Consider the following 23,033-nt stretch of genomic DNA (forward strand, 5'->3'; position numbering starts at 1 on the left):
TAACAGTGTATCACTCAAGGGTATCCTGGTCAAGAATCATAGATCAATCAAAATATCCAAAAACTAGTTACGTTATTTTTTTTAAAAAAGCATAGCTGCGTAGAATGTCAAGTTTATTTCTGCTGCTCGGGAGTAACAACGACCAGCTCCGTTTAAATAAAATGAGCCATCGAACAGCACTAAGTGACTGGTGACGAGCCCCAGGCTGCTGAAATTTCTGATAGGACGAGGCGCCAGCAGCCACAACTTTCGATTTGGACGGGAAATTTGTGCGGCTGCTGCCCCGATGTCAACCTCTCCACCTGATCACCGGAAAACACATCGATAGCCATCATGCTCGACGAGTAATCGATATTGTGATCACCGTTGCCTTGTGGCGGGTTCTGTGACACCTTAAGAGAGCTTTTTCAAAATAATAACAATCCAATGCGTCAACAAACTGCTCCGAAATCGAAGCAAAACCGAAAGTAATCGTGTTCGCGTTAGAACGCATAATATGACAGCATATTTTGTTAGCTTTAACGAATCCGTTTCTCTCGTACTCCGTTTTTAATATACTTCTAAGCTGCTGCAATGCATATTGGTTTTCAAATCGCCTTATTGATAACTTTATAGGATAACAGGTTCACGGGTTCTGTTCGTTACTGCTAGTTTTTATTGTCAAGTGCGCGATGCGGCTGGCGTTTGGGGTATTGGTCCTCGCTTCTCATCTGATGTCTTCGGTGTCTGGTAAGAGAGACTTTTATGAACATATAGTATAATGATAAAAGTACATGCCTTCTCTCTGTCTGTGGCTCGGTGACCGCCTCTCGCTTTCTCCCTCCTGGCGTAGCTGCGCTACACGGTTCACTTTATCCCATTCTCACGTTTCTTTATGTTAATGCACATCGTGTGTAATCGCTCCTTGAATTTCTTTCAAGCGCTTTTCATGTCTCGGGGATCTCCAAGTGCAGTAGACGTGTAGGAGGGGGCTGGCTACAGCCTTCCAGTGAAGTGCAAGTCGGGAGGAAGAGAGCGACACAGTCGCACCATTTGAATTAAGACGGAGCTTTAGGGAGGACAGACTGTAGGAGTGCCGAGCCTAAATTCCCTTCTTGGCTTTTTTTTTAATCAATCTGCAACAGCACAGTGTTCCCCCGTCATCATCGTGGGACATTGGTGTGAACGTTGTTGATGGGCGCCATCTCCTGGTCCATCAACATCCAGCAGGGAATGCAGTCCGTGAGCTCTAAGGACATGTGGTCCACTAGCAAGCTGCACAGTGACACCCACTGCATTCGTCTGTACTCAATCAGTGCTGATTTGTGCCTTTGAAGATAGCTCCCTAAGCGTTTTCATTCCCAAGATACAGCAGATTATTTTTTGGGGGAGTCGTGCAACTCCATTGGTGGTGGTGGAGGAGGGGATCCCCATGACCTGTAAAGCGCTTTGAGTGGAGTGTCCAGAAAAGCGCTATGTAAGTGTTAGCAATTATTATTATTTGCAGCTAAATGAAGGCAGTATATCTTGGGAACGAAAGCACCTAAGAATCTACCTCCAACAGCAGGAAATGGCACAGATGGAGCACAAACGAATGCAGTGGGTTTCATTGTGCTGCTTGTAGGGGGGGCAGCTTCACAGAGCTCAGTCAGTCTTGTCGAAGCTGGTATCCTGGTTTCTTTTCAGAAACAGCTGGATGAGATCCTTAGATCAATTGGCTAATCAGTAACAAATTGGCTTCATCACCCTGTTCTCCTCCCCACTGAGAGCTAGTGTTGTGGGGAGCGTACTGGTGCATCATCCAGGTGGGGCTGAACACTGGTTGTGGAGGGGATCCCCATGACCTGTAAAGCGCTTTGAGTGCAGTGTTCAGAAATGCACTATATAGTGCAAGAAATTATTATTATTATTATTATTATTATTATTATTATTACAGCAGCCATGTCACCCTGCAGCTCTCAACTGACTACCCACTGAAGCTCAGCAGGTGTGAGCCTGGTCAGTACCTGGATGGGAGACCTCCTGGGAAGCTAAGGTTGCTGCTGGAAGAGGTGTTACTGGGACCAACTGGGGGGGGGTTACCCTGCGGTCTGTGTGGGTCCTAATGCCCTGGTATAGTGGTGGGGACACTATGCTGTAGTGGGCACCGTCTTTCGGACGAGATGATAAACCGAGGTCCTGACTCTCCGTGGTCGTTAAAGATCCCCGGGTGTTTCTCGAGAAGAGTAGGGAGTTATCCTGGTGTCCTGGCCAAATTTCCCCCCTCGGCCTTTACCGTGGCCTCCAGATTGTCCCCATGTATGACTGGCTTGCACTTGCCCTATGATGGACGGGCGTCCTGTCCAGGGTGTACCCTGCCTTGCGGTTGATGCTTGCTGGGTAGGCTCTGGCTTCCCACGACACCATATGGTATAAAGCAGTTTGGCAAAATGACTATTATTATTATTACTATTCCTTCTCCCTCAGGCTCCGTGGCGGATGTGGTGCTGGCGTGCTCTCTCGTGGAGGAGGGAGGGGGTATGGGGGGAAGGCTGGCTGGGGCTGGGGGGCTCTTCACCAGAGACGACGCCACTCTAGTTCTCCGTGACCTGCCCGTGACAGCCGACGAGTCGCTCGACACCGTCACTCCCTTCGCTCCCCCGGCTCCCGATCCCGAGAACCTGATCTTCGAGGCCACAGGTCAGTGGGAGAGTCGATCAGTAATCAGCAGGGCACTGGGGGGGGGGGGGGACACCAGGAGCCACAAGGAGCCACACAGGTCTGTATGCTGTAAGAAGCCTGGACCTATTTGAACTGCAGGGCACATCAGGAGTATTACAGGATTAATGATAACACCTTTCCAAGGAATTCCAATTTCCAGAGAGGACAGACTCGGTGACCACAGCCTGGACATAGAAACTGGACAGGCAGACCTGGCTGTCCAGAGAGGACAGGCTCAGTGACCACAGCCTGGTCACAAATACTGAACACAGGCAGACCTGGCTTTCCTGTCCTGTGACAAGTGATCACACACTGGGCTGCAGCTCTGTTGAGCTTCCTCTCCCTTCCTCCATATTCAATGATAAATTACAAAACCACGAACATACCTCAGGACTATGATTTAATGTACAATGGCTATTATCTGAAGTTAGTGACTTAAAACACATGGAACCATTTTCAAATCGTCCTGAGGGAGGACAGGTCTATTGCAAAAAGATTTTATGTGGGATCCTAAAACTGAGTTTTCGGCTCTTGCAGTGACATCACTGGAGATCCCAGAAGCTGATTCACTCCTGCATGCTGACTGCAACGAACAGGAAGTGACCTGTGAGATTAGCCGCTACTTCCCTCGAGGTCCAGAAGGGGCGGAGCTGTCTCCAGAGGATGCGTTTTTCATTGGTTCACTGCAGCTGGAGGGAGGTGGGGTCAGCCTCACTTTGGTGCTGAGGACTCAGCCAATCCCAGCAGAGCAGGAAGAGGATGGAGGCAGGGCCCTCAGGCAGAGCAAGCTGGACCTGCCTCTGAGCCCATCCGGAACCATCCTGAATGAAGGTGAGTAATCCCAGAATGTTTAATCCTCCTTACTGTCTCTACGGCCACAATTTGTGAACAGAACTATCCGTGGTGATACTTTTTGACCCCCAACTGAGATCTAAAATCAGGTGTTGGTCACCTTCCGGCCAAGCCTGCGTAGATCCAGGCGTTCGGTCTTGCTAGATCTCAATCATCAACTCCTCAAACCTTCAGATCTTCCTTTCCAACTTTTCTCATGGAACACAGATTTCTAGACAAAGACTGTTGTTGCCACACCTACTCTGCGAGGTCTAGCTCACCTGATTCCCACAGTATCCAAGGATGCCCACCAACCCACATCCAAAGGAGTTTGGAGAGCCCCAAAGAGTGGTTGGAGTCTGGAACAAGCTCCCCAGCCATGTTGTTGAAGCTGATACCCTGGATCCTTGGACTAACTGTCAGATGGGCCAGAAGGACTGAATGCTGTCTTGTTTGTGACCTTTATGTTCTTACCACCAACAGTGGTCATGACATGGTTTCCTCCACTATGCCTAAAGACTAATTTTTCACCCACCATGCACCTTCCTCCTCCAGTACGGATCTAGGAAGCTGCTCCTCCTCTTCCTCAGTGACTTGCTTCTTCTCCTTGTGCCTGGCAAGGCGAGCCAGCAACCACACAACTGGCCTGCTCAGGGCCTGACTAATGCCACTGGAATCTATCTCGGCAGCTCTTTTCCCTCAATTCCTTCCAGTTTCACTGCACCTATATTCAAAGCTCAGGTGTGGCTGGCTTCCAGTTCATCCGTATTCAGTAGCCATCTTGGCTCAAGGCCGCATCATGGGCAGGGTTAGAGCCAAAATAATTGCTTCCCATAGATATCTTCACCTTTCTCTTGTAGACTCACAGGAATTTTACGTAATTCTTTTCTTTTATGTAGCTGTATTGCTGTGTTTCAATCCCCCTCCCTTCACAGTGTTAATGTTATTGTCCATTCAAAGAATGTGCTAATATTAGCTTCTCTCTCCTCCTTTCTCTTTCTCAGTGGTGTTTGTGGTCTTCACGAGATTGCAGTCCCTCACTGCTCCTCTGGGGGGCAGTGCGCTCATTGACTGTGGCTACAAGGAGGCCACTCCCTCGCAGGAATTGGCTCTGGAGTGGCGACTGCAGCACAAGGGACATGGGCGGAGAATCCTGCAGCTGAGAGCAGGGAGGGAAGGGGAGGAGCCAACAGGTGAGGATGACATCATCCCCCCTCCTATTGGACCTTCCTGTCTTGTGTGTGTCTTTTTCTTCCAATTGCTTTGACAATCTCTGTGATCAGGCACTCTTCCTTAATCTTATAGCCTAGTGTCAAGGCTGTCTAGCATGTTTCATGGCACCACACTGAACCACACTGTGGATATAATAGTAACAAGAACAAAATGCTGAGCGTTGTTCAATCTGAATGATAGTTGTCAAGTTCAAGACTGAGAGATAGAGATAAGACTTTATTGATCACATCCATCCATTTTCTTACTGCTTTATCCAATTCAGGTTTCTAAGGAAGTCAGATTAAGTCTTCTTCCAGTTAATGACATTTTATATAATTTTTTGCCATGTTAACTGGTAGGTGACAGTTGTTGACATGTTTAAAGGGTTGAACAATGCGGGAACTCATGTAAAAGAGCATCAGCCCCACTTTGCAAGCTGCTGCTTATTGCACATTTTGTTACAGCCTTAGCTGCATATCTATATTCAGTAACAGGCCGTACAATCCAGTACTAGAGTACACTCCCCACAAGGTCCTGCAGTTTCTCTTGCCGGTCTGGCCTAATGCATTGTGGGTGTTGTAGTTTGGAAAGCTGTCACATGATGGGATTCTGCAGTGGAGCTTGGCTTGCACACTCATGGGAAATGTAGTTTGAAATTGTTACCCTGGCACTGACTGCTTGTTCGATTCCTTGCCCACAGTCCATCCAGAGAGAGAGGGAGCGAGTGTGGAGCCAGGGCTCGTGCTAGAAGAAGGAAATGTATCCCTGACTTTGACCAATGTGAAGGTGGCAGACGAGGGCACCTATATCTGTACCGTGGGCTCCGGGCTGTACCAGGCGCAGCAAGTCATCCAACTGCACATCACTCGTGAGTTCCCATCTGTCCAGCTGTGTGTGGGACTTCCTGTTTGTCCCACCCAGGCCACCAGGCTCTCTTTTCCTTCGTCTCTCTCTCTCAGTGGTGTTTGTGGTCTTCACGACATTGCAGTCCCTGCATGCTCCTCCGGGGGCGGGGGGTGGGAAGCCGGCTCGCTAACCAGATGGAAGCTAGAATCATTCTGCCCCTCTCTGCCCCCTCACCCATTCTCACTTCTTCCATTCCTTCTCTTTCACACTCTGCTGCCTCTCACACTGGCATTCTCACCTAATTCTGTCTCCTCCCATCGCTCTCTCCATGTGGTGTGTGACTGTCACGTCTTCCCAGTAAGTCTCTCGCTCCTTGAGCGCTCCCCATTAGTGTGAAAGGTAGGCTCTGTCTCAAATGCATTTGCTTGATTGAATCATTTCTCTGCCGCCCATTGCCTGCATTAATGGTATGAAACAGTAAATGTTCCGTTGCTGCGGATGGGACGCACATCCCCTCTGCATTGCTGCTGGAATTAGAAACTGTGTTTTCAGTCCCAAGTGTGTCCGGAGTCAAGGGGTCTGAGACAGCCCTGTAAAAGCAGCCCTATTAGATTGTAGACAAGCAGGCTTGTGAATCCGTCTCTTTTAAGTCCAGTAGAAATGTTGCGCTCGCTTTTGAGATGATTTTGCTGACAAATATGACAAATACGACAAATACTTGTTGACGCTGCATGCAGATCGCGCTGGAACATTTCCGTGGTGAAACGCCAGCTGCACAGCCTGTACTTATCCGCTCGTACATGTCATTACATCAGAGACTAGTGAGCAGGAAGGGCTGCTTCATGTCGCAATTCTCTCAAACTCTTGACAGCATGGCGCCAATACAGTCCTTTCACAAAGTTCCTGATTTTCTGCTTAATTCGGAATTTGTAGAATTTTGGGATGCCACCAATGAATTTATTTTCTTGCAGACACTTAATTACCAGTCTGAGAAATTGGGACTGCAGTTCCCCTTTAATGTGTGACAAGGGCCCTTGTCCTTTCCTTCTCTCTCCATCTTCCAGAGACCCCCTCAGTCACTCTCACTCCAAACCAGCTAGTGTTCCAGGATGAGACGCCTCAGAGGGTGATCTGTCACTGTGACCACTATTACCCTTTGGATGTTCAGGTCAGTTGAACTTGCTCCTTCTTTCTCTCTGTGTAGTTCCAGTTCACACTCTCCCCTTCTATAGGTCTTATTGATTAAGTCTGTATATCTTAGGACATATATCCATTCACCTGAAGTATGTCTCTGAGATCTACTGTATTTAAGAACCTACATTTTTCTATGTTAGGTGTGTCTCTAGGGTCTATATTAGTGTCTGCGTTAGTCTCTGTGTGTGAGGAGTGTCTTTAGGATCTACATTAGGGTCTGTATTAATCTCTGTGGGTGAGGTGTGTCTCTAGGGTCTATATTAGAGTCTGTATTTATCTCTGTGTGTGAGGAGTGTCTCAAGGGTGTATATTAGAGACTGCATTAATATATCTTCTTCTCTTTCTTTTAGGTGGAGTGGTTCTCACTCTCCCCATCTGCCTCTGAGCCTGTCCCTATCTCAAATGGGGTCTATTTCTCCAGTCACCGCCAGCACAGTGATGGGACCTACTCTCTCTCTGCCTACATCTCCGTGTCCCCCTCTGAAGATTTGACTGGAGCTACATTTTCCTGCATCGTGTCACACCACTCTCTCTCTGAGCCAATCACAGCCAGTATCACCGTTTCCGCCCCCGGTCAGTCTACATGGCTGTCTGCCTTTGTGTCACTGTGTTTCAGTGTGTAACTTGATCTTCGTGTATGTCTTTCTGATCATTTCTCTGGCTATATATGTGCCTGTCTGTGTCGGTCTCTGTGCCTTCATCTGTCAGCCTAAGCTAATTCTATAATAAAATGTAAATAATTTAATCTTTTGGGTTGATGCACATTTTTATAGATATGACTGCTTTTATTTTTAAAAAATATATTAGAATCTGAAAGTTTTTTTTCTTTCTCCAATTTCCCAGTTAATAGTTGATCAATGACATAGTCCAGTCCTGATTTGGTGAATTCTGGCCCATAAGGGTCAGCCTGCAATCTAAAGAAGCTCATTTCCTGACCAAGCCTCTGGAGAGCCACTGTAATCGCAGGGATTTTTGTATTTTACATTCCAGAGGAGTCCCGGCTGTGGAGCATGGTTGGAGGAGTCCTGTCGTTTGTGCTGTTCCTGTTCGGACTGTTCGTGCTGCTGAGATAGACAGACTGTGTACGGTACCTCTCCATCTGGCTCTGTCTGAGATCACCCTGACTGTCTGTCCACTGGTTTCTGTCTGTGTGACATCTGATCTGTCCGTTTCTGTGGCAATCTGAGAACCTGTTGCCTGTCTCCCCTTGTCAGTTCAATAACCTGTCTCTGTGTCAGTGTTACTCTTGTCTGCCTCTGTCTCAGTCTGAGTACGTGTCCGTCTCTGTGTCCCCCTGTCAGTCTGACGGGCTATCAGGCTTTGTCTCTATCCCTGTGTCTGAGATGCATACCCACGCAGTGCAGAATAGCTCAGCACACATTCGCAACAGGGCTATGAATTTCTGTTGATGTGTATCTTAATTGTTTCCAACATAATATTCCAGGCATCCTGGAAACTGTTCGTCCTTGTTAAGTGTGTTGTTTTGCTCCTGCATTGCAGGACCATGATGGGAAGAAAAGAACAAATGATGAAGATAAACAAAAAGAAATTTCATTTGTACAGCTTGTACAGATTTGGGTGTAAAGATATTCAAATAAACAGTTCTGTAAATTACTTAATTGAGCTGCGTTTCGATTTGTCTGTCCGTCGGGGTCTGTAAGTATCTGTCTTGCACATTGTAATCTAATTTGAGCTGCCTAGCCTGTTGACCTGCCTCTCTCTGTTTTCAATTTAAAGCTGTCTGTTGCTCTGTCCCTCTCCCCTCTGTCAGTCAGGAGAAGAGGGGTGGGGAGAGGCAGTCGGGGAAACACATGATGTCTGTGATTCACTCCAGCGACTCAGTTGTCTGCCAAAATATTCAGAGAATGACCGAAATGGAAAGATTTGGATTCAATCAAAAACATTGTTGTTAAAGACTGGAGAAAAACTCTCTGCTCCCTTTGTGTTGTTCTGCCTCTCCTCTCCTACTGTGTGTAACTGTGTGTATTTATTACTGAGGGATTCTCTGTGATCTCCTCTCCTCTTACTGTGTCTTACGTCTTAAAACATCTTTATATGGTTAAAACATAAAGGAAAAACCATAGGATTATGCCAGAATTAACTGTATATAGTAACTACAGTTTTTTTTCAAAATTTGTGTTAATCTCTCTATGATTGAGGTATGTTTTACAAAATACAGATGAACCAATTAGATAAACCAAGTTTAAATTACTATACTTATTGCTTTTACTGTTCTGTCGTGTTTATTGCTTGGGGATTCTGTTACCTTCACTCACTGTGTCTCCTGTCCGGTTGTGTGTGTTTATTACTGAGGGATTCTCTGTGATCTCCCCTTACTGTGTCTCCTGTCCTCTTCTGTATATTTATTTCTGAGGGATTCTCTGTGATCTCCTCTCCCTATGTCTCCTGGTCTATTGTGGTTGTTCAGTATTGTGGGTTTTATTGTTTCTGGACTTGGTAATCAACATGAAAACAGACTGAGTGAAGTATGCACTTCATAGGTGACCGAAGAGATTGAAAGACTGAAGACTCAGGCAGACAGAAAGCAGCAGAGATGGGTTGGGAGACTGAGACATTGGCAGACTGTGAGACAGAATGAGGGACAGACTGAGAAGCAGACAGCGAGACATTCCTGGGGCGAGTTAGGGCCACAGCCTGGGAGGCAGAAAGAGCCCGAATGAAACAGAGTGAGAGGCCAAGACACAGGCAGGAGAGCAGACAGGCAGAGAGACAGACGAGGACAAATCGAGAGACAGGCACACACAGAAATCCAGAGGTTTGCGCATTAGCTTTTGGGCCTCAGCAGCTTGACAGTTTTAGAGGGAGAAAGAAAGACACTGCCAAAGAAAACACTTCCATCAGAAAATTATTCGTATCACCTTTTATTCCAGAGTTTATGTACAACACATAAAAATACTGTATATCCCCCATTTAATTACTACTATAATTACTAATATAGTGAACCCACAGTCTATATACCACGCGGTCACAGGCTTTGTGTGTTATTGAATTTGCAAATCAAAGATTGTTTTAATATGGGTGATCTAAAACCCCTCACACATTAGACGACATTCAAGATCATTTTTCCTATCTGGGGAGAAACGAGGAAAGCATTTATTTCTGTCGATATTCATTTTTTTGTCCTGCGGGTCTCAAGACTTGTATAACATTTCCCGTCCCCTACTTTGTAACTCGTCCTAGCTGTAATCCTCAGGATCTGCCCCCAAACCCAAAGCCAACTGCAAAAAAAAACAACAATTCAGTCACTTTCTCTTAACAGGGATCGAAAAAAGCCACATGATGCTTTTTAAAAGGTCAATGAACCCAAACGCTGGGATTTGAGCTCTTGAGGGCCTTTGTAACAAAAGTCTAAAGAAGTGTGTTTCCTGGAGAAAAGCAAGCACTAGGTGCTGCAGAGGTGAATTACCTATATAGCCTGGACACAAATCTCCCAGCTCTCTTTAATTGCCATTTTTTCCCCCAAAAAATAATACTTTTAGTAATCCTTCCGGATCTGGTTTTAAAAGCCTGGTGGTTTATAGTTACTCACAGTAGACATACCATATGTGCTTGTATGTTTATTGATTTATCTGTTTAAAAAATATAAATCTGTCCGTTTGTACGCTGTTACGCACCACCAGCAGAATAGATTGTAATCTACAATTCCCAGATTGTCACTGTGGGGAAACATCTGCTGAAGGGATTGTGGGTATCAAAGTTTATTTTTTTTAAATCTCTGAAAGGCGTGTTTATGACTAATACTTCAGAGCTTTCCATGTCCAAATAGTACCTCCCATTTCCACCCTAAGAGAGTGATAACTGGCAAATCTAAGCACATCACTCTAGCACCCCAGAGTAAGTAATATCCACCTACTGCTTCAGGCCCTGAATAATGATCACAAGCCCCAGTCTATAATAGACACAATCCTTCAGTGTTTGTGCTTACTCCACTGTGTGCCTGGGGCTGTAGCCCGGTTGTATCTTGTCCGGGTCAAGCGCCGCTTGATGTCACAGACCTGAGGCTCAGTATGACTGTGACTGTTTTTACTTCCTGCATCGAACTTGACACCAGTAGGGCAAGGGGCAGCACTGCATCACCAGAGCTGGAACAGAGGTGAAGAGGAAGGTTATTAAAGATACATGCAGTAACTTTACTGAGATGCTACGGACTTTCTCTCTCCCTCAGTCTCTCTCTGTCTTTTTCTGTCCCTTTCTACTTTATACCCCCACCCCTCTCTAGTTATCTCTCCATCTTGTCCTCCCCTGTCCCCATCTCTCTTCCTACCACTTTATCTCCACTCCCCCTCTTCGCCCTCCTCTCTGTTTCTTTCTTTCTCCCTCTCGACTTCTCTCGCTGTACCTCTCCGGGTGGTCTCTTCTGCACAGGTCTCCCGGCTGCGCCCCGGGCGGTACTCTGCGGACACGCACACTCTGTGCCGCGCCCCCTCCCGCAGGCCGCGCAGGAAGACTGTCCGCGTGTGGCTGGGCAGCCTCAGCGAGGTCACTTCCTGTCCGCTCCCCGTCAGGTGGCGCACCCGGTACTGCGTCACTTCCTGTCTGCCGGGAGGCTCCGCCCATGAAGCCGTCATGGAGGAGGAGGTGATGTCGGTCAGCATGAGGTGTGTAGGTGGAGAAAATCTCTCTTATTTGGTTAATTGGGAAGGAAAAAAATGTTGAGGGAATTAATGGTTCTGTGGTTACAGTTCATCATTTATATTTTTGCTACTGTTAATAGATAAAGAATGAAAGAGGCATAGAGATATGAGCAAGTCAATTTGTTACTCAATTTATGTCATTTAACATTCTATTTCTTTCCTAATTGCTAGATTATCTTTTCATTCTTTATTACCGGTCAGTGTCTTGGCTCTCAGGGAAATGGGAGCTGTCCTTCCTTCATGGTAGTGGGCGGTGACAGTGATGAGGTAATCGGTGTCGGGGGTCAGAGAGGTCAGCCACACACCTCTCCGAGACCCCGAAACCTTCAGAGACCCTGGCTTGAGCCCTGACCCAGGCGCTCCATAGATGAGGTGATAGTGGGAAAGTGAGGGAGTTGAAGGGGGGAGGGAGAGGTACAGCGAACGCGAGCCTCTTTTGATTGCTGAGATCCCTGAGACAGATGGAGACAACAGTGGAGACGTCAGAGAGGCAGAGATGGAAGGGGTCTGACTGACTAACTGGACGCTACAAAAGAATGAACAATTGACTAAGAGAGAGAGTGGGAAAAGGGAACAGAAGCTGAATTGTATTTAGAAGGAATTGAACAGTGATAAAGCAAATAAAAAAGAAAAACAAAATAGGAAGACAGAGATTAGTATGGCCTTGACTGTATTATTATGGACCCTAGAGGTACACCTAACAGTGAAATTAATACAGACCCTAGTAACACACCTAAGACAAAGAGAATTTAATTCTTGAGACACAACATAAGACTTGAGAGTCATCTATAGGAGAGGTTAATAAATACACTAATATAGACCCCAGAGACACTCCTCACACACAGAGAGATTAATACAGACTCCAATATTGACCCTAGAGACACTTTTCACACACAGAGATTAATACAGACCCTAATATAGACCCCAGAGACACTCCTCACACACACAGAGATTAATACAGATACTAATATAGGACCCTAAGCAAACATCTAAAAACAGACATCTAAAAAATATATCTTTAAAAGGCTAATTTAACCTTTCAGAGAGTAGGCTGAGGTGGTGATGTTAACAAACAGTGACTTTTGCCTGCGGGAGGTGGTCAAATTCCACAAGGTGGCGCTGTGGGTCTCTCTCCCCAGCTGTTGTCTCCAGAGAGCTCGCTCTCTCCACTTGTGGTTCGCCTGCACCATCAGGAAGGGGTGCTTCAAGGGAGCGAGGACAACAGGGGGCCAGGAGACAGACAGGGAGGTGGGCTGAGGGTGGGAGATGGCGAGAGAGGGAGAGATGGAAGGCACTGATCCTGACAAAGAAAGGAGACTGGTTTTATTTATCCATGTGGAATGTAAATGACTCTGCAGAACAGTTGCTCTTTGGGTGGGACTCATTCCCATTTGTGTCTGAACACTGTTAACAAAACACCTAGATGGAGAAATGTGAAGCCTAAAGAGCAAGTTACCCAATTCAGAGAAGACTCAGGTGTTTCTGTTGACTAGTCACGTAGATCTTTATATCCATGAGGGGAGCCCATTAAACAAAATGTCAGGATATCTATTTAGAAGTTCAGAATTTGAAGGAACTGAGTCTCTAGTCTGAAGGGAGTGTCCCACACTGACAGGCTGAGGGAACTGAGTCTCTTTAGTCTGAAGGGAGTGCCCCACACTGACAGGCTGATGGAACTAAGTCTCTGTAGTCAGAAGGGAGTGTCCCACATTGACAGGCTGAAGGAACAGAGTCTCTTTAGTCTGAAGAGAGTGTCCTTAGTTAAATTGAGAAAAGAAAGGTTTCTCTCTGAAAGCACAATCTGACAAACTGTTTACTGCGTTGCCGAATTGTATGTCATACTCCCGCAACTACTTTAAAAACAAACTCCTTTCAATACCAAATGGAGTTCCAGTTAACGGATTGATATTCTGTGGTCGAAAATGTCAGTAATGTCGTTACCAAAGTTTAGTTGAAACCGTCATACAGATCGTCACAGATGTAAGAATTATTGCTCCTGGGACCACAGCCCCTCAACCCAGGATCTAACTGCAATCAATCTTTTCTCTGAAATGCATGCTCAGCACTAATGTGAGTCATTGCTTTATTGTACATTACAATATGAAGCAATGTGCTGCAGTAGGCTACTTTCTAGTACAGTATAAAGGGTTATACTAATATACAATTCTACAATACGTTAATTATTGATGCTGTTTACTGCAATAAACAACAATAATGCAAGATGTTTAATATATTAATGCAGCCATCACTTCCTTACCAGTGATAATGTGACACAGTTGCCCGGCCAGCTCTGGGATGTCCTGGGGATCTGCAAAGATGGACCCCCCCTCGCTGGAGACCTCTGAGACCCCACGACCTCCCATCCCCGAGATCACCATTAGGACTCTGACCCCCAGCTCCTTCTTCAGGGCTTGGGCGGGGCTGATGACATCATCGGTGGAGTGGCCATCCGTCAGCCAGAGAAGGACCTGACTGTCGGTCTGTCTGTCCGCCTGGCGGAATACTGTCTGGGCCCACCTGAGAGTGAGAGGCATAGCCATTATAATACTGATCTCACTATCAACAAAGTAATATAATCTGCAATGTGTCCAGTCAGTCAGGGTCACTGTGCTGTAGTGTCCAGTCAGTCAGTGTCCCTGTGCTGTATTGTCCAGTCAGTCAGTCAGTGTCACTGTGCTGTAGTGTCCAGTCAGCCAGTGTCACTGTGCTGTAGTGTCCAGTCAGTCAGTCAGTGTCCCTGTGCTGTAGTGTCCAGTCAGTCAGTCAGTGTGGCTGTGCTGTAGTGTCCAGTCAGTCAGTGTCCCTGTGCTGTAGTGTCCAGTCAGTCACTGTCGCTGTGCTGTAGTGTCCAGTCAGTCAGTGTGGCTGTGCTGTAGTGTTCAGTCAGTCAGGGTCACTGTGCTGTAGTGTCCAGTCAGTCAGGGTCACTGCACTGTCCTTTTCTGTCTCTCACCGGAAAGCCTGCCCAGCATTGCTGTCTCCAAAGCGCTGCTGTAGCTGCCCTGGTAAACTTTCCCAGGTAGCCCTGTGCTGCCCAAAGGGCCACACCAGCTGTGGATCCTCACTAACCGAGACGAGCGCCGCCTGAGTCAGGCCCCAGTTCAGTCGCCCGGACAGCCGGGACAGAAGGAGCAGGAAGTAACGATACTCCCAGGGCGTGACGCTGCCTGAGCTGTCCAGCAGGACCAGGAGAGAGATCCGGAGTGGGGAGTTCTCACAGGAGAGAGAGGGAGAGAAAGATTCTGAGGGAGAGTGGGAATACAGATGCACAGACTGGACATTAGAGTACATGAACTGAACAAGCTGATTATTTTCACAGCGTTGGCGAGTGGGGCTGGCGAGGACCAGCTCGATCCCGAGACACAGCTGTGGGAGTGAAAATTCCTTCTCGTTGCTTTAATATTCTGTGCTTTTAGAGCTCCGATCGGTCTGGTGTTTTCTTTGGGGGGGTCAGTTTAGTTTTGTACCCCTGCCCAGCTGGGAATCACCAGCTACTTTTCCCTCAAATGGGAAGAGAAAAGTCCGGTAGGTATGGCTCTCAGGACACGCCCCCAAGAGCTATAGCTCACGCTGTTTGCCCCAAACACTCTGGTTTTTATGGTAGTTACCTCAGTAGAGCGAAAGACACTATATGAATATGTATCTATCTGTGAACGTTTCTATCTGCGCATCTGTCTGTTTTTGTATCTGTCTTTATCAATGTATCCCTCTGCCTATGTATCTATCTGTGAATGGATCTATCGACTTGTCTAAGATTAAGATAAGATCACTTTATCGGCCCTATACAATCTCTTGCATTAGGAATGTGTCTTTTCGCAGACCCCAGCTTGCTCTCCATGAGACACACAGACAGGGAGAGAAGCTTGGGGTCAGAGCGCAGGGTCGGCCATTTATACAGCGCCCCTGGAGCAGCTGGGGTTCAAGGCCTTGCTCAGGGGCCCAACGGTGTAGGATTCCTACTCTGCCGGCTGGGGGATTTGAACCGGCACCCTTGTCTGCCTGTCTATGAATGTAGCTGTCTATGGATTGATCTGTGTTTATATATCTGTCTAAGGATGTTTCTGTCTTTCTGTTGGTGTCTATCTGTCTTTCTTTCTATCTGTCTATGGCTCTGTCCTTGTAAGTATCTGTCAAATCGGTGTGGACTCCGGTAATCCCAGAGTTAAGAGTTTGTAAAGGTTTTCTTTCTCTCATGATTAATGTCACCAAGCCCTCAGCTAAAGCGAGCTGCTCACCGTTCTCTCCTCCCCACACTCCCTCTCTGCCTCGCCTCGCCGGCTCAGTTTCTCTAACCCCGCCCGGCGCAGCCCTGTGGACATGGGGCCGAGACGCGGGGGAATTTATTCTTCACCAACCCCCCCCTGGGTCCTCGGCTGCAGGAGACATTCCAGCCATCCAGGCAGGCAGGCAGGCAGGCAGAGCAGATCTTTCGCCTGCAGGTGATCCTTCAGCCCCGCTTTGTCACTCCAAACATCTGTCAGGCTGCTCGTTACATAACCCACACAGCCTAATCCCCTCAGCCAGAGAGCATCTGGATCGAGTTAAACCGCAATAAACTCTCCGGCGCGTGCTCGCGCTCTCTCTGTCAGCTCGACTAGGTGTCACTGCGGAACAATTTGTACATATACTGTACTGCTGTTTCCATCTGTAGCCGTCCAGCAGTCTCCATGCTTTTATTTCTTAGAGCTCTGGTAGCAGCAGCAGCACCATACAACAATATAGTACTGGTATTTCTACTACTACCACTATTATTAATTGGAATGATAATCGTATCATTAGCATTTGTTACAGATTAGTAGACATTTTAGACTGTTATATATACAGCATCATGGTAGATTGTGCTTATACCGTTTAATATGATTGAGCACTCTGCAGTGTAGTGTTCTGATTTATATATGTACTGTAATGTCCAGTTAGGCTGCACTGTACTGTATTTGTACTACACCATACGTTCTTGTGCTGTATTGCACTGTATTAGACATGACTATTTAAGCACTCTTCCGTTAGAGAACAGCACGACTAAGGTGAGAAGCCGGTCTTACCTGTGTGCTCAGTGTTGGCTATCGCAGAGGCCAAGACACCGCTGACAAGCAAAGTGGTGAGACGGCACACCCACAGCCTGGCCGAGTGTCTCATCACTGCGCTCAGTGCACGGGGCACTGTGCACAGCCCTCTGACTCTCCACGCACAGAGCAGGAGGGAGGGAGAGAGGGAGAGAGGGGCAGGGAGGAGGGCTTGGCGGGAGAGATGGACAGATGGGGGGGGGGGAGAGATGGAAGAAGAGGAGGAGACTGAGACAGGAGGAAAAGAGGAGGAGTGAGAGGGAGAGAGAGTGAAAAACAGGGAGAGAGGGAAGGAGAGGAGGAAACGGGGAGAGATGGAGACACAGGGAGATGAAAGAGGGAAGGAGAAGAGAGGCAGAGAATTCAGGAAAGAGAGAGAGAGGGTAAAGCAGAAATCCCGTTTTTGTTGTTTTTTTTAATTGCTGAATTATTTTGATTTTTTTCCTCGTCCTTTTCGATCCCTTTAACCTTGCCCATCCCACCCTACACACACACACACACTCTCTTTCTCCCTGTGGATCGAGGGATGTGCTGTGTCTTGTGAGGTATGTGTTTCTAGGGGGTGCAGGTGTGTCCAGTCGCTGTATTTTTAGAAAACAAAATGAAAGATGGTATGTAGTAGCACATTCCACACTGTGTGATGAGATAAAAAAAGAGGAATCAGGAGGGGCAGTTGCATTAAATTATCACTGACTGACTGGGCACTACAGCACAGAGACACTGACTGACTGGACACTACAGCACAGTGACACTGACTGACTGACTGGACACTACAGCACAGTAACACTGACTGACTGGACACTACAGCACAGTGACACTGTCTGACTGGACACTACAGCACAGTGACACTGACTGACTGGACACTACAGCTCAGTGACCCTGACTGACTGACTGAACACTACAGAATAATAATTTCTGAAATTGATATGCGACCACTTTACACATGAGATCTGTCCCACAGCATATACGTTATGGGCACACAGAATATTTTTCCACAAATTACTATGTTCTGTCAATCATGTTCACATTATTGATCTCTGTAGGCATTGGTTCCCAGCAAGATGTACTGTATAACAATTGTCAGGATTAATGAGAGCAATTGAAGTGGCAACATAGGACTGAGTTCTCTATAGTATTGCTTCACAACCGAGCACAGGTCCGCTCCACTGCACATTCTTGTCAAATCAATATGACATTTATTATTATTTTTTTTAATTGACCATTTCAAGAACACACAGAGTCTGTTTCACCTCAGTCTGGCACTGCTGATGCCCCAAAGCAGCATGCTCTGGCCCAACAACCCGGGTTCAAGTTAAATCAGACCTCCTCAGGCACATGACTAAACGTCTCCATCTAGTGGTCATTTAATTTAAATAATGACTTCATGAAATAATGCCGATAAAGGTTAATGCCATGCTGAAAAGTACAAAGAAATACACGTTTCGGTCGTTAAGCCTTCTTCTGGGGTCAACGATAAATTCAGAGTTCGTTTCATTCTAAAAATCTCTCTCTTTTTTTCTTCTTTGGAGTGATGTTGTATTGTTGACCGTCCTGTTGCACGCTCTTGTGCAGAAATGGACGCTTCTGCAGCCCAGAAGAATGTAAAATTTAAAAGGCGTTACAACTGAGAGGAGGCTCTTCGGCTGGTCAAGCCCTTTCAGTTGTTATTAGTGAAATAACCATCGTGGGAGGAGCCAAGACACAAACCTCAAGGCCATTCCTATGCAGCCTGTTCCACACTCCTGCAGCCCTTTGTGTAAAGAAGACAACTATTTTCTGTTTTAAATGCCCTCTGCGTCGTGCTTCGTTGTGGAGATCTCCATTTTCCGTTTCTGACGATTCTCTCGTGTGGAGAGTTTGTTGATGTCTTTGAAGCTTATGAAAGTGGAATTAGCCTTTATTCAAAGTCATTCCATAGCCTTTCTATTCTGGGATTCAGGTTTGAGAGCTATAACTGCTTTTAAACTATTTGTATGTTTTATTCTGTATTAAGTCCGTGCCTGCTGGGTTAGATTTTGCTCCCCACCTAGAGGTGAATTGTAATTTACATGAATTACACACTGGTAATAATTTCTATAATTAATTATCAGAGGGTAATGCATGTAAATGGATAGGTGTTTTCTTTTCCTGATATAGGAGAAAATAGAAGAAACAAGTAAACTGGATTGAAACTGGTTCTCTGGGTCATGAACCACTCTTGTACAGCCACTAGGGTCGGTGTCTCCTCCGGACGAGCACGGCTGGTGCTGAAGGAGTTGGCCCAACTGGAGTCAGAACTTCCTGATTGGGAAGTGGCGTCGAGTCGGTATCTTCCTCTTGAAAACCCAGCTCTAGCTTTGACCCAAGTGCATCCTGAAGGATAGGAGACCAAAGCAGAGGCAATGGTGGAATCTCTGTTCCTGTGTGAATTTTTGAAAAGGCTTCTACAGATCTGCTCTTGTGTCTCGATGACCCAGATTGTCTGACCCAGAAAGTGCATAGTCACATTGCCCCTGGCTCTTCATTTACATTGGGGGGTTTGACTATGCAATTTCGTGTCTTCATACCCTCTAGTTACAGGTCATTTATGAATATTTATATTAAAGCGTGGCGAGTCCAGGTAGGGATGCTGAAATCCCCTGAAAAGTTTATTCACTTAAAGAATAAACAAAACTGATTAAACAAAGAAAAAAAATCACGAATGTTCTCTCTGCTGCAGCTCCGCTCTCTACAAATTTCCGAATTTCGCTGCTGCCTGCTGATTGGTGAGACTGGAAAGCAGGAAAGCTGAGACACTGCTTCGCGATTGGCTAGAAAACTTGTTCCGGCTGCACCAATCAAATCGAGCCGTGACTCTTGAAAAGCGCGGCTGCAGCGCATTAGTTTTTATTGTTGGCGGTTCTTGTTAAGCAGCGGAAAAACACAAGATGAGCGGCAGAGGAAAGACCGGCGGTAAGGCCAGAGCCAAGGCCAAGACTCGCTCTTCCAGGGCCGGACTGCAGTTTCCTGTGGGCCGTGTCCACCGGCTGCTGCGCAAGGGAAACTATGCCGAGCGGGTCGGCGCCGGAGCCCCGGTGTATCTGGCTGCCGTACTGGAGTATCTGACCGCCGAGATCCTGGAGCTGGCTGGCAACGCCGCCCGGGACAACAAGAAGACCCGCATCATCCCCCGGCACCTGCAGCTCGCCGTCCGCAACGACGAGGAGCTGAACAAGCTGCTGGGCGGCGTGACCATCGCGCAGGGCGGCGTGCTGCCCAACATCCAGGCGGTGCTGCTGCCCAAGAAGACCGAGAAGCCGGTCAAGAGCAAGTAAACAGCCCGGCAGAGACCCCGACTGACCCCGAACACAAAGGCTCTTTTAAGAGCCACCCACAGCTTCTTGAAAAAGAGCGATTTCTGTTGTTTATTGATTTAATTGCAGCATGTACAACTGTGCCTTCACACGTTTTTTTTTTTTAGTGACATTATAGTAGTGATGCACTGTGGCCTAGAATCACGCACAGCCGCAATATGGACGGGCGAGTTCTGTTGCGCTCTCAATACATTTCATACAATTCTCTAAACTCGGTTCATTCAAGTCAATTTTCAACCAAACTGCGATCGGGGCTCCTTATGGTACTTGTAATGGGGCTTATAAGATTTCTGTTAATTCATTTAAGTCTTTCAACTAGATTTTAACCCCGAACTGTAAAATCTGAGTCCCTCAGCACAACACTCGCCTCCCGAGTCACAGGACTGCCTTTAGATTCTTTTATTAAACCAAGAGAACTGGAGACGTAATATATTTCATACAACAATTCTCTGAATTCAGTTCGTTCAAGCAGATTTTCACGTTTTAATTATAGACCAAATTTATAATCAAAATAAGACTGTTCTGTTCATTCATATTAGTCTTTCAACTAGATTTTAACCCCGAACTGTAGAATCTGGGTCCCTCAGCACAATATTAACCTCCCGAGTCACAGGACTGCCTTTAGACACTAAATTATATTAGTGTCCTTGATTATAGTAGTATTCTACTAATCATTTTATGGTATTATATTCTTGTCCTGCATTATTATAGCTAAAACACTAATCAAACACCTTGCCGCCTTATTGACATCTAGGTGTAAAAACGCCTCAACTCTTTTACTTTATAAAACAAAGAAAATTTGAGGCCTGAAACCCACGAGGAGTGTCAGAGCTGCGCGCTCGGTTTCAAACTGTCCAATCAGAGAGTTACAGCCCCCTCCCCCCTGTACCTTTCAACCAATCAGGACGGGGCTGCCTGCGCATATAAACCCGAGTGCGGGCTACAGTTCTTACTACAGTGCTGATTGCGAATAGTAGCGAGGAAGATGGCGAGAACCAAGCAGACCGCTCGCAAGTCCACCGGCGGCAAGGCGCCCAGGAAGCAGCTGGCCACCAAGGCTGCCCGCAAGAGCGCCCCCGCCACCGGCGGCGTGAAGAAGCCCCACCGCTACAGGCCCGGCACCGTGGCTCTGCGGGAGATCCGCCGCTACCAGAAGTCCACCGAGCTGCTGATCCGCAAGCTGCCTTTCCAGCGCCTGGTGAGAGAGATCGCCCAGGACTTCAAGACCGACCTGCGCTTCCAGAGCTCCGCCGTCATGGCTCTGCAGGAGGCCAGCGAGGCTTACCTGGTGGGGCTCTTCGAGGACACCAACCTGTGCGCCATCCACGCCAAGAGGGTGACCATCATGCCCAAAGACATCCAGCTGGCCCGCCGCATCCGCGGGGAGCGCGCTTAGACACGGACCGCCCGCTGCAGGATCTTTCTCCTTGAACACAAAGGCTCTTTTAAGAGCCACCACAACACTCGAGAGGGTTCATATATTCCACTATAGCCTGTACGAGCCACAATTCTCGTTTGGTTAGCTGAGAAGTAAAATCCGTACTGAGAAGCGGTTTTCTACCCCCTCGTGTAAAAGCCCATTCGCGCACGACTACACTGCTGCAGTTAACCACCGACACACGTCCCCCTTTTTGCTCTTCATCTATTTTTCAGCCTTCATATCTAAATTTGAAAGTGTTTAAATGCATGAGATTATTTTAATGATACAAGAACGACTGGCATTAAAACCCCTTACACTACTATACGTTTCCGAATTCGGTGTCTGTTCACAATTAAGCAACAGTTTACTGGTCCCTCCACCGCTCTTCATTTCAATCCAAAAGAAGCATTTATACTACAGTACAGATCTGTGAGGACCACTGTGCTAACTAGCCATGAACCTCAGACAACCCATGTGATCGAGATTTCAATGAAATGGTTTAAGAACGTTTATACAGACAGTTTGGGTGGAGCATTTCCTTTTAAGCGTAATAAATTCATTACTGTATAAATACAAGTTCTTTTTTCAAATTTCCTCTTACATAGTACAACAAAATATCAAAATCCTTAATATAAAATCTTAGTATATTATATTTCCAGAGAATTCCCATGACTTGAATTTAATGTGCTCTGTCTGGCGATCTCTGTCGCTAAGGTTGGCGCAAGAGGTAGCCAGTTTAAGAAGCACTTAGTGATTAACGAGTGGGTCGGGGAGCACGTAGATTACGAAGGGTTTTGGGAAACACTCGTAAATTAACGATCGATCTTAAGATCGAGTTTACGATGTTCTTAGCGTTACGATGCTTTCGGGAAACTCACCCCAGATCTGTGAGGACCACTGTCTGCTAACTAGCCATCAACCTTAAGACAGTCCATGTGATGGAGACATGATTTAAGAACGTTTATATAGTTACTTTAGGTGGAACATTTCTTTTTAAACGTTTTAAAAGACGTCTTTATATAAAACATTTTTGGACTTTTTAACAGCTGGATTGTTTATTCAATGCTACAAAAGGGGTGGAGAACGAAATATGTACTTCTTCAACGATGAATGCTTTGTCAGCTATTCATGACCCTCATACACAGTAGTACACTACATTTTCCATTCCGAATTCTGTGTTTTTGTGTTGTGCGCGGAATTAGGTCTAAATCTACACGAGAATATTACAGCACCTCGGGTCGCATCAACATAAACATTGAATACTCGAGGTCTGTCCTCTGCAGCGCTGCTGTGGGAGAGAGCTCACGGCAGGGAAGGGGTTCATGTGCAGTCTGGGCTGCTGCTGCAGTCGGAGAGGAGGCGGGCTCGTGTGTCAGTCCGCCTCCGGTCTCAAGCAGGTCCGCTCTCAGGCTTGAAAAGAGAAGCGCCGCGGCTGCAGCCCAGCAGTGTGTGTCGTGTTCATAGCTGATAACTTGAAGATGTCTGGAAGAGGCAAAGGCGGAAAGGGACTCGGGAAAGGAGGCGCTAAGCGTCACCGCAAGGTTCTCCGTGACAACATCCAGGGAATCACCAAGCCCGCTATCCGCCGCCTGGCTCGCCGTGGGGGAGTGAAGCGGATCTCCGGGCTGATCTACGAGGAGACCCGCGGGGTGCTGAAGGTGTTCCTGGAGAACGTCATCCGCGACGCCGTCACCTACACCGAGCACGCCAAGAGGAAGACCGTCACCGCCATGGACGTGGTGTACGCGCTGAAGCGCCAGGGCCGCACCCTGTACGGCTTCGGAGGCTGAACAGGAGCGGA

At 47.0% G+C, this 23,033-nt stretch overlaps 5 protein-coding genes across 5 annotated transcripts; 4 read left to right on the forward strand and 1 right to left on the reverse strand.

The window, feature by feature from the left end:
• The first annotated feature begins 204 nt into the window (after window positions 1-204).
• Window positions 205-8,373, forward strand: tapbpl (TAP binding protein like). Its single transcript, XM_088940009.1, has 9 exons — window positions 205-729; window positions 2,446-2,658; window positions 3,217-3,510; window positions 4,515-4,703; window positions 5,423-5,590; window positions 6,633-6,736; window positions 7,113-7,335; window positions 7,753-7,844; window positions 8,263-8,373. Exons 1-8 carry the CDS (start codon window positions 672-674, stop codon window positions 7,833-7,835), a joined length of 1,332 nt encoding a protein of 443 aa, XP_088796135.1. The 5' UTR covers window positions 205-671; the 3' UTR covers window positions 7,836-7,844; window positions 8,263-8,373.
• Window positions 8,374-10,560: 2,187 nt separating this feature from the next.
• On the reverse strand, window positions 10,561-16,553 carry LOC148816602 (von Willebrand factor A domain-containing protein 1-like). The gene is made up of 7 exons (XM_088940010.1): window positions 16,460-16,553; window positions 14,371-14,659; window positions 13,675-13,934; window positions 12,454-12,717; window positions 11,612-11,869; window positions 11,123-11,404; window positions 10,561-10,865 (listed from the first exon to the last, which is right to left on the reverse strand). Exons 1-7 carry the CDS (start codon window positions 16,551-16,553, stop codon window positions 10,807-10,809), a joined length of 1,506 nt encoding a protein of 501 aa, XP_088796136.1. The 3' UTR covers window positions 10,561-10,806.
• Window positions 16,554-19,386: 2,833 nt separating this feature from the next.
• On the forward strand, window positions 19,387-19,773 carry LOC148816603 (histone H2A). The gene has a single exon (XM_088939966.1). The coding sequence runs from the start codon at window positions 19,387-19,389 to the stop codon at window positions 19,771-19,773; it is 387 nt and encodes a 128-aa protein (XP_088796092.1).
• Window positions 19,774-20,797: 1,024 nt separating this feature from the next.
• LOC148816604 (histone H3) lies at window positions 20,798-21,208 on the forward strand. The gene has a single exon (XM_088939885.1). It carries the CDS (start codon window positions 20,798-20,800, stop codon window positions 21,206-21,208), a length of 411 nt encoding a protein of 136 aa, XP_088796011.1.
• Window positions 21,209-22,710: 1,502 nt separating this feature from the next.
• Window positions 22,711-23,022, forward strand: LOC148816605 (histone H4). Its single transcript, XM_088939895.1, has one exon. The coding sequence runs from the start codon at window positions 22,711-22,713 to the stop codon at window positions 23,020-23,022; it is 312 nt and encodes a 103-aa protein (XP_088796021.1).
• The last annotated feature ends 11 nt before the right edge of the window (window positions 23,023-23,033 follow it).

This window comes from Atractosteus spatula, chromosome 22 (assembly GCF_055471065.1).
Source record: "Atractosteus spatula isolate fAtrSpa1 chromosome 22, fAtrSpa1.hap1, whole genome shotgun sequence".
Lineage (NCBI taxonomy): Eukaryota > Metazoa > Chordata > Actinopteri > Semionotiformes > Lepisosteidae > Atractosteus > Atractosteus spatula.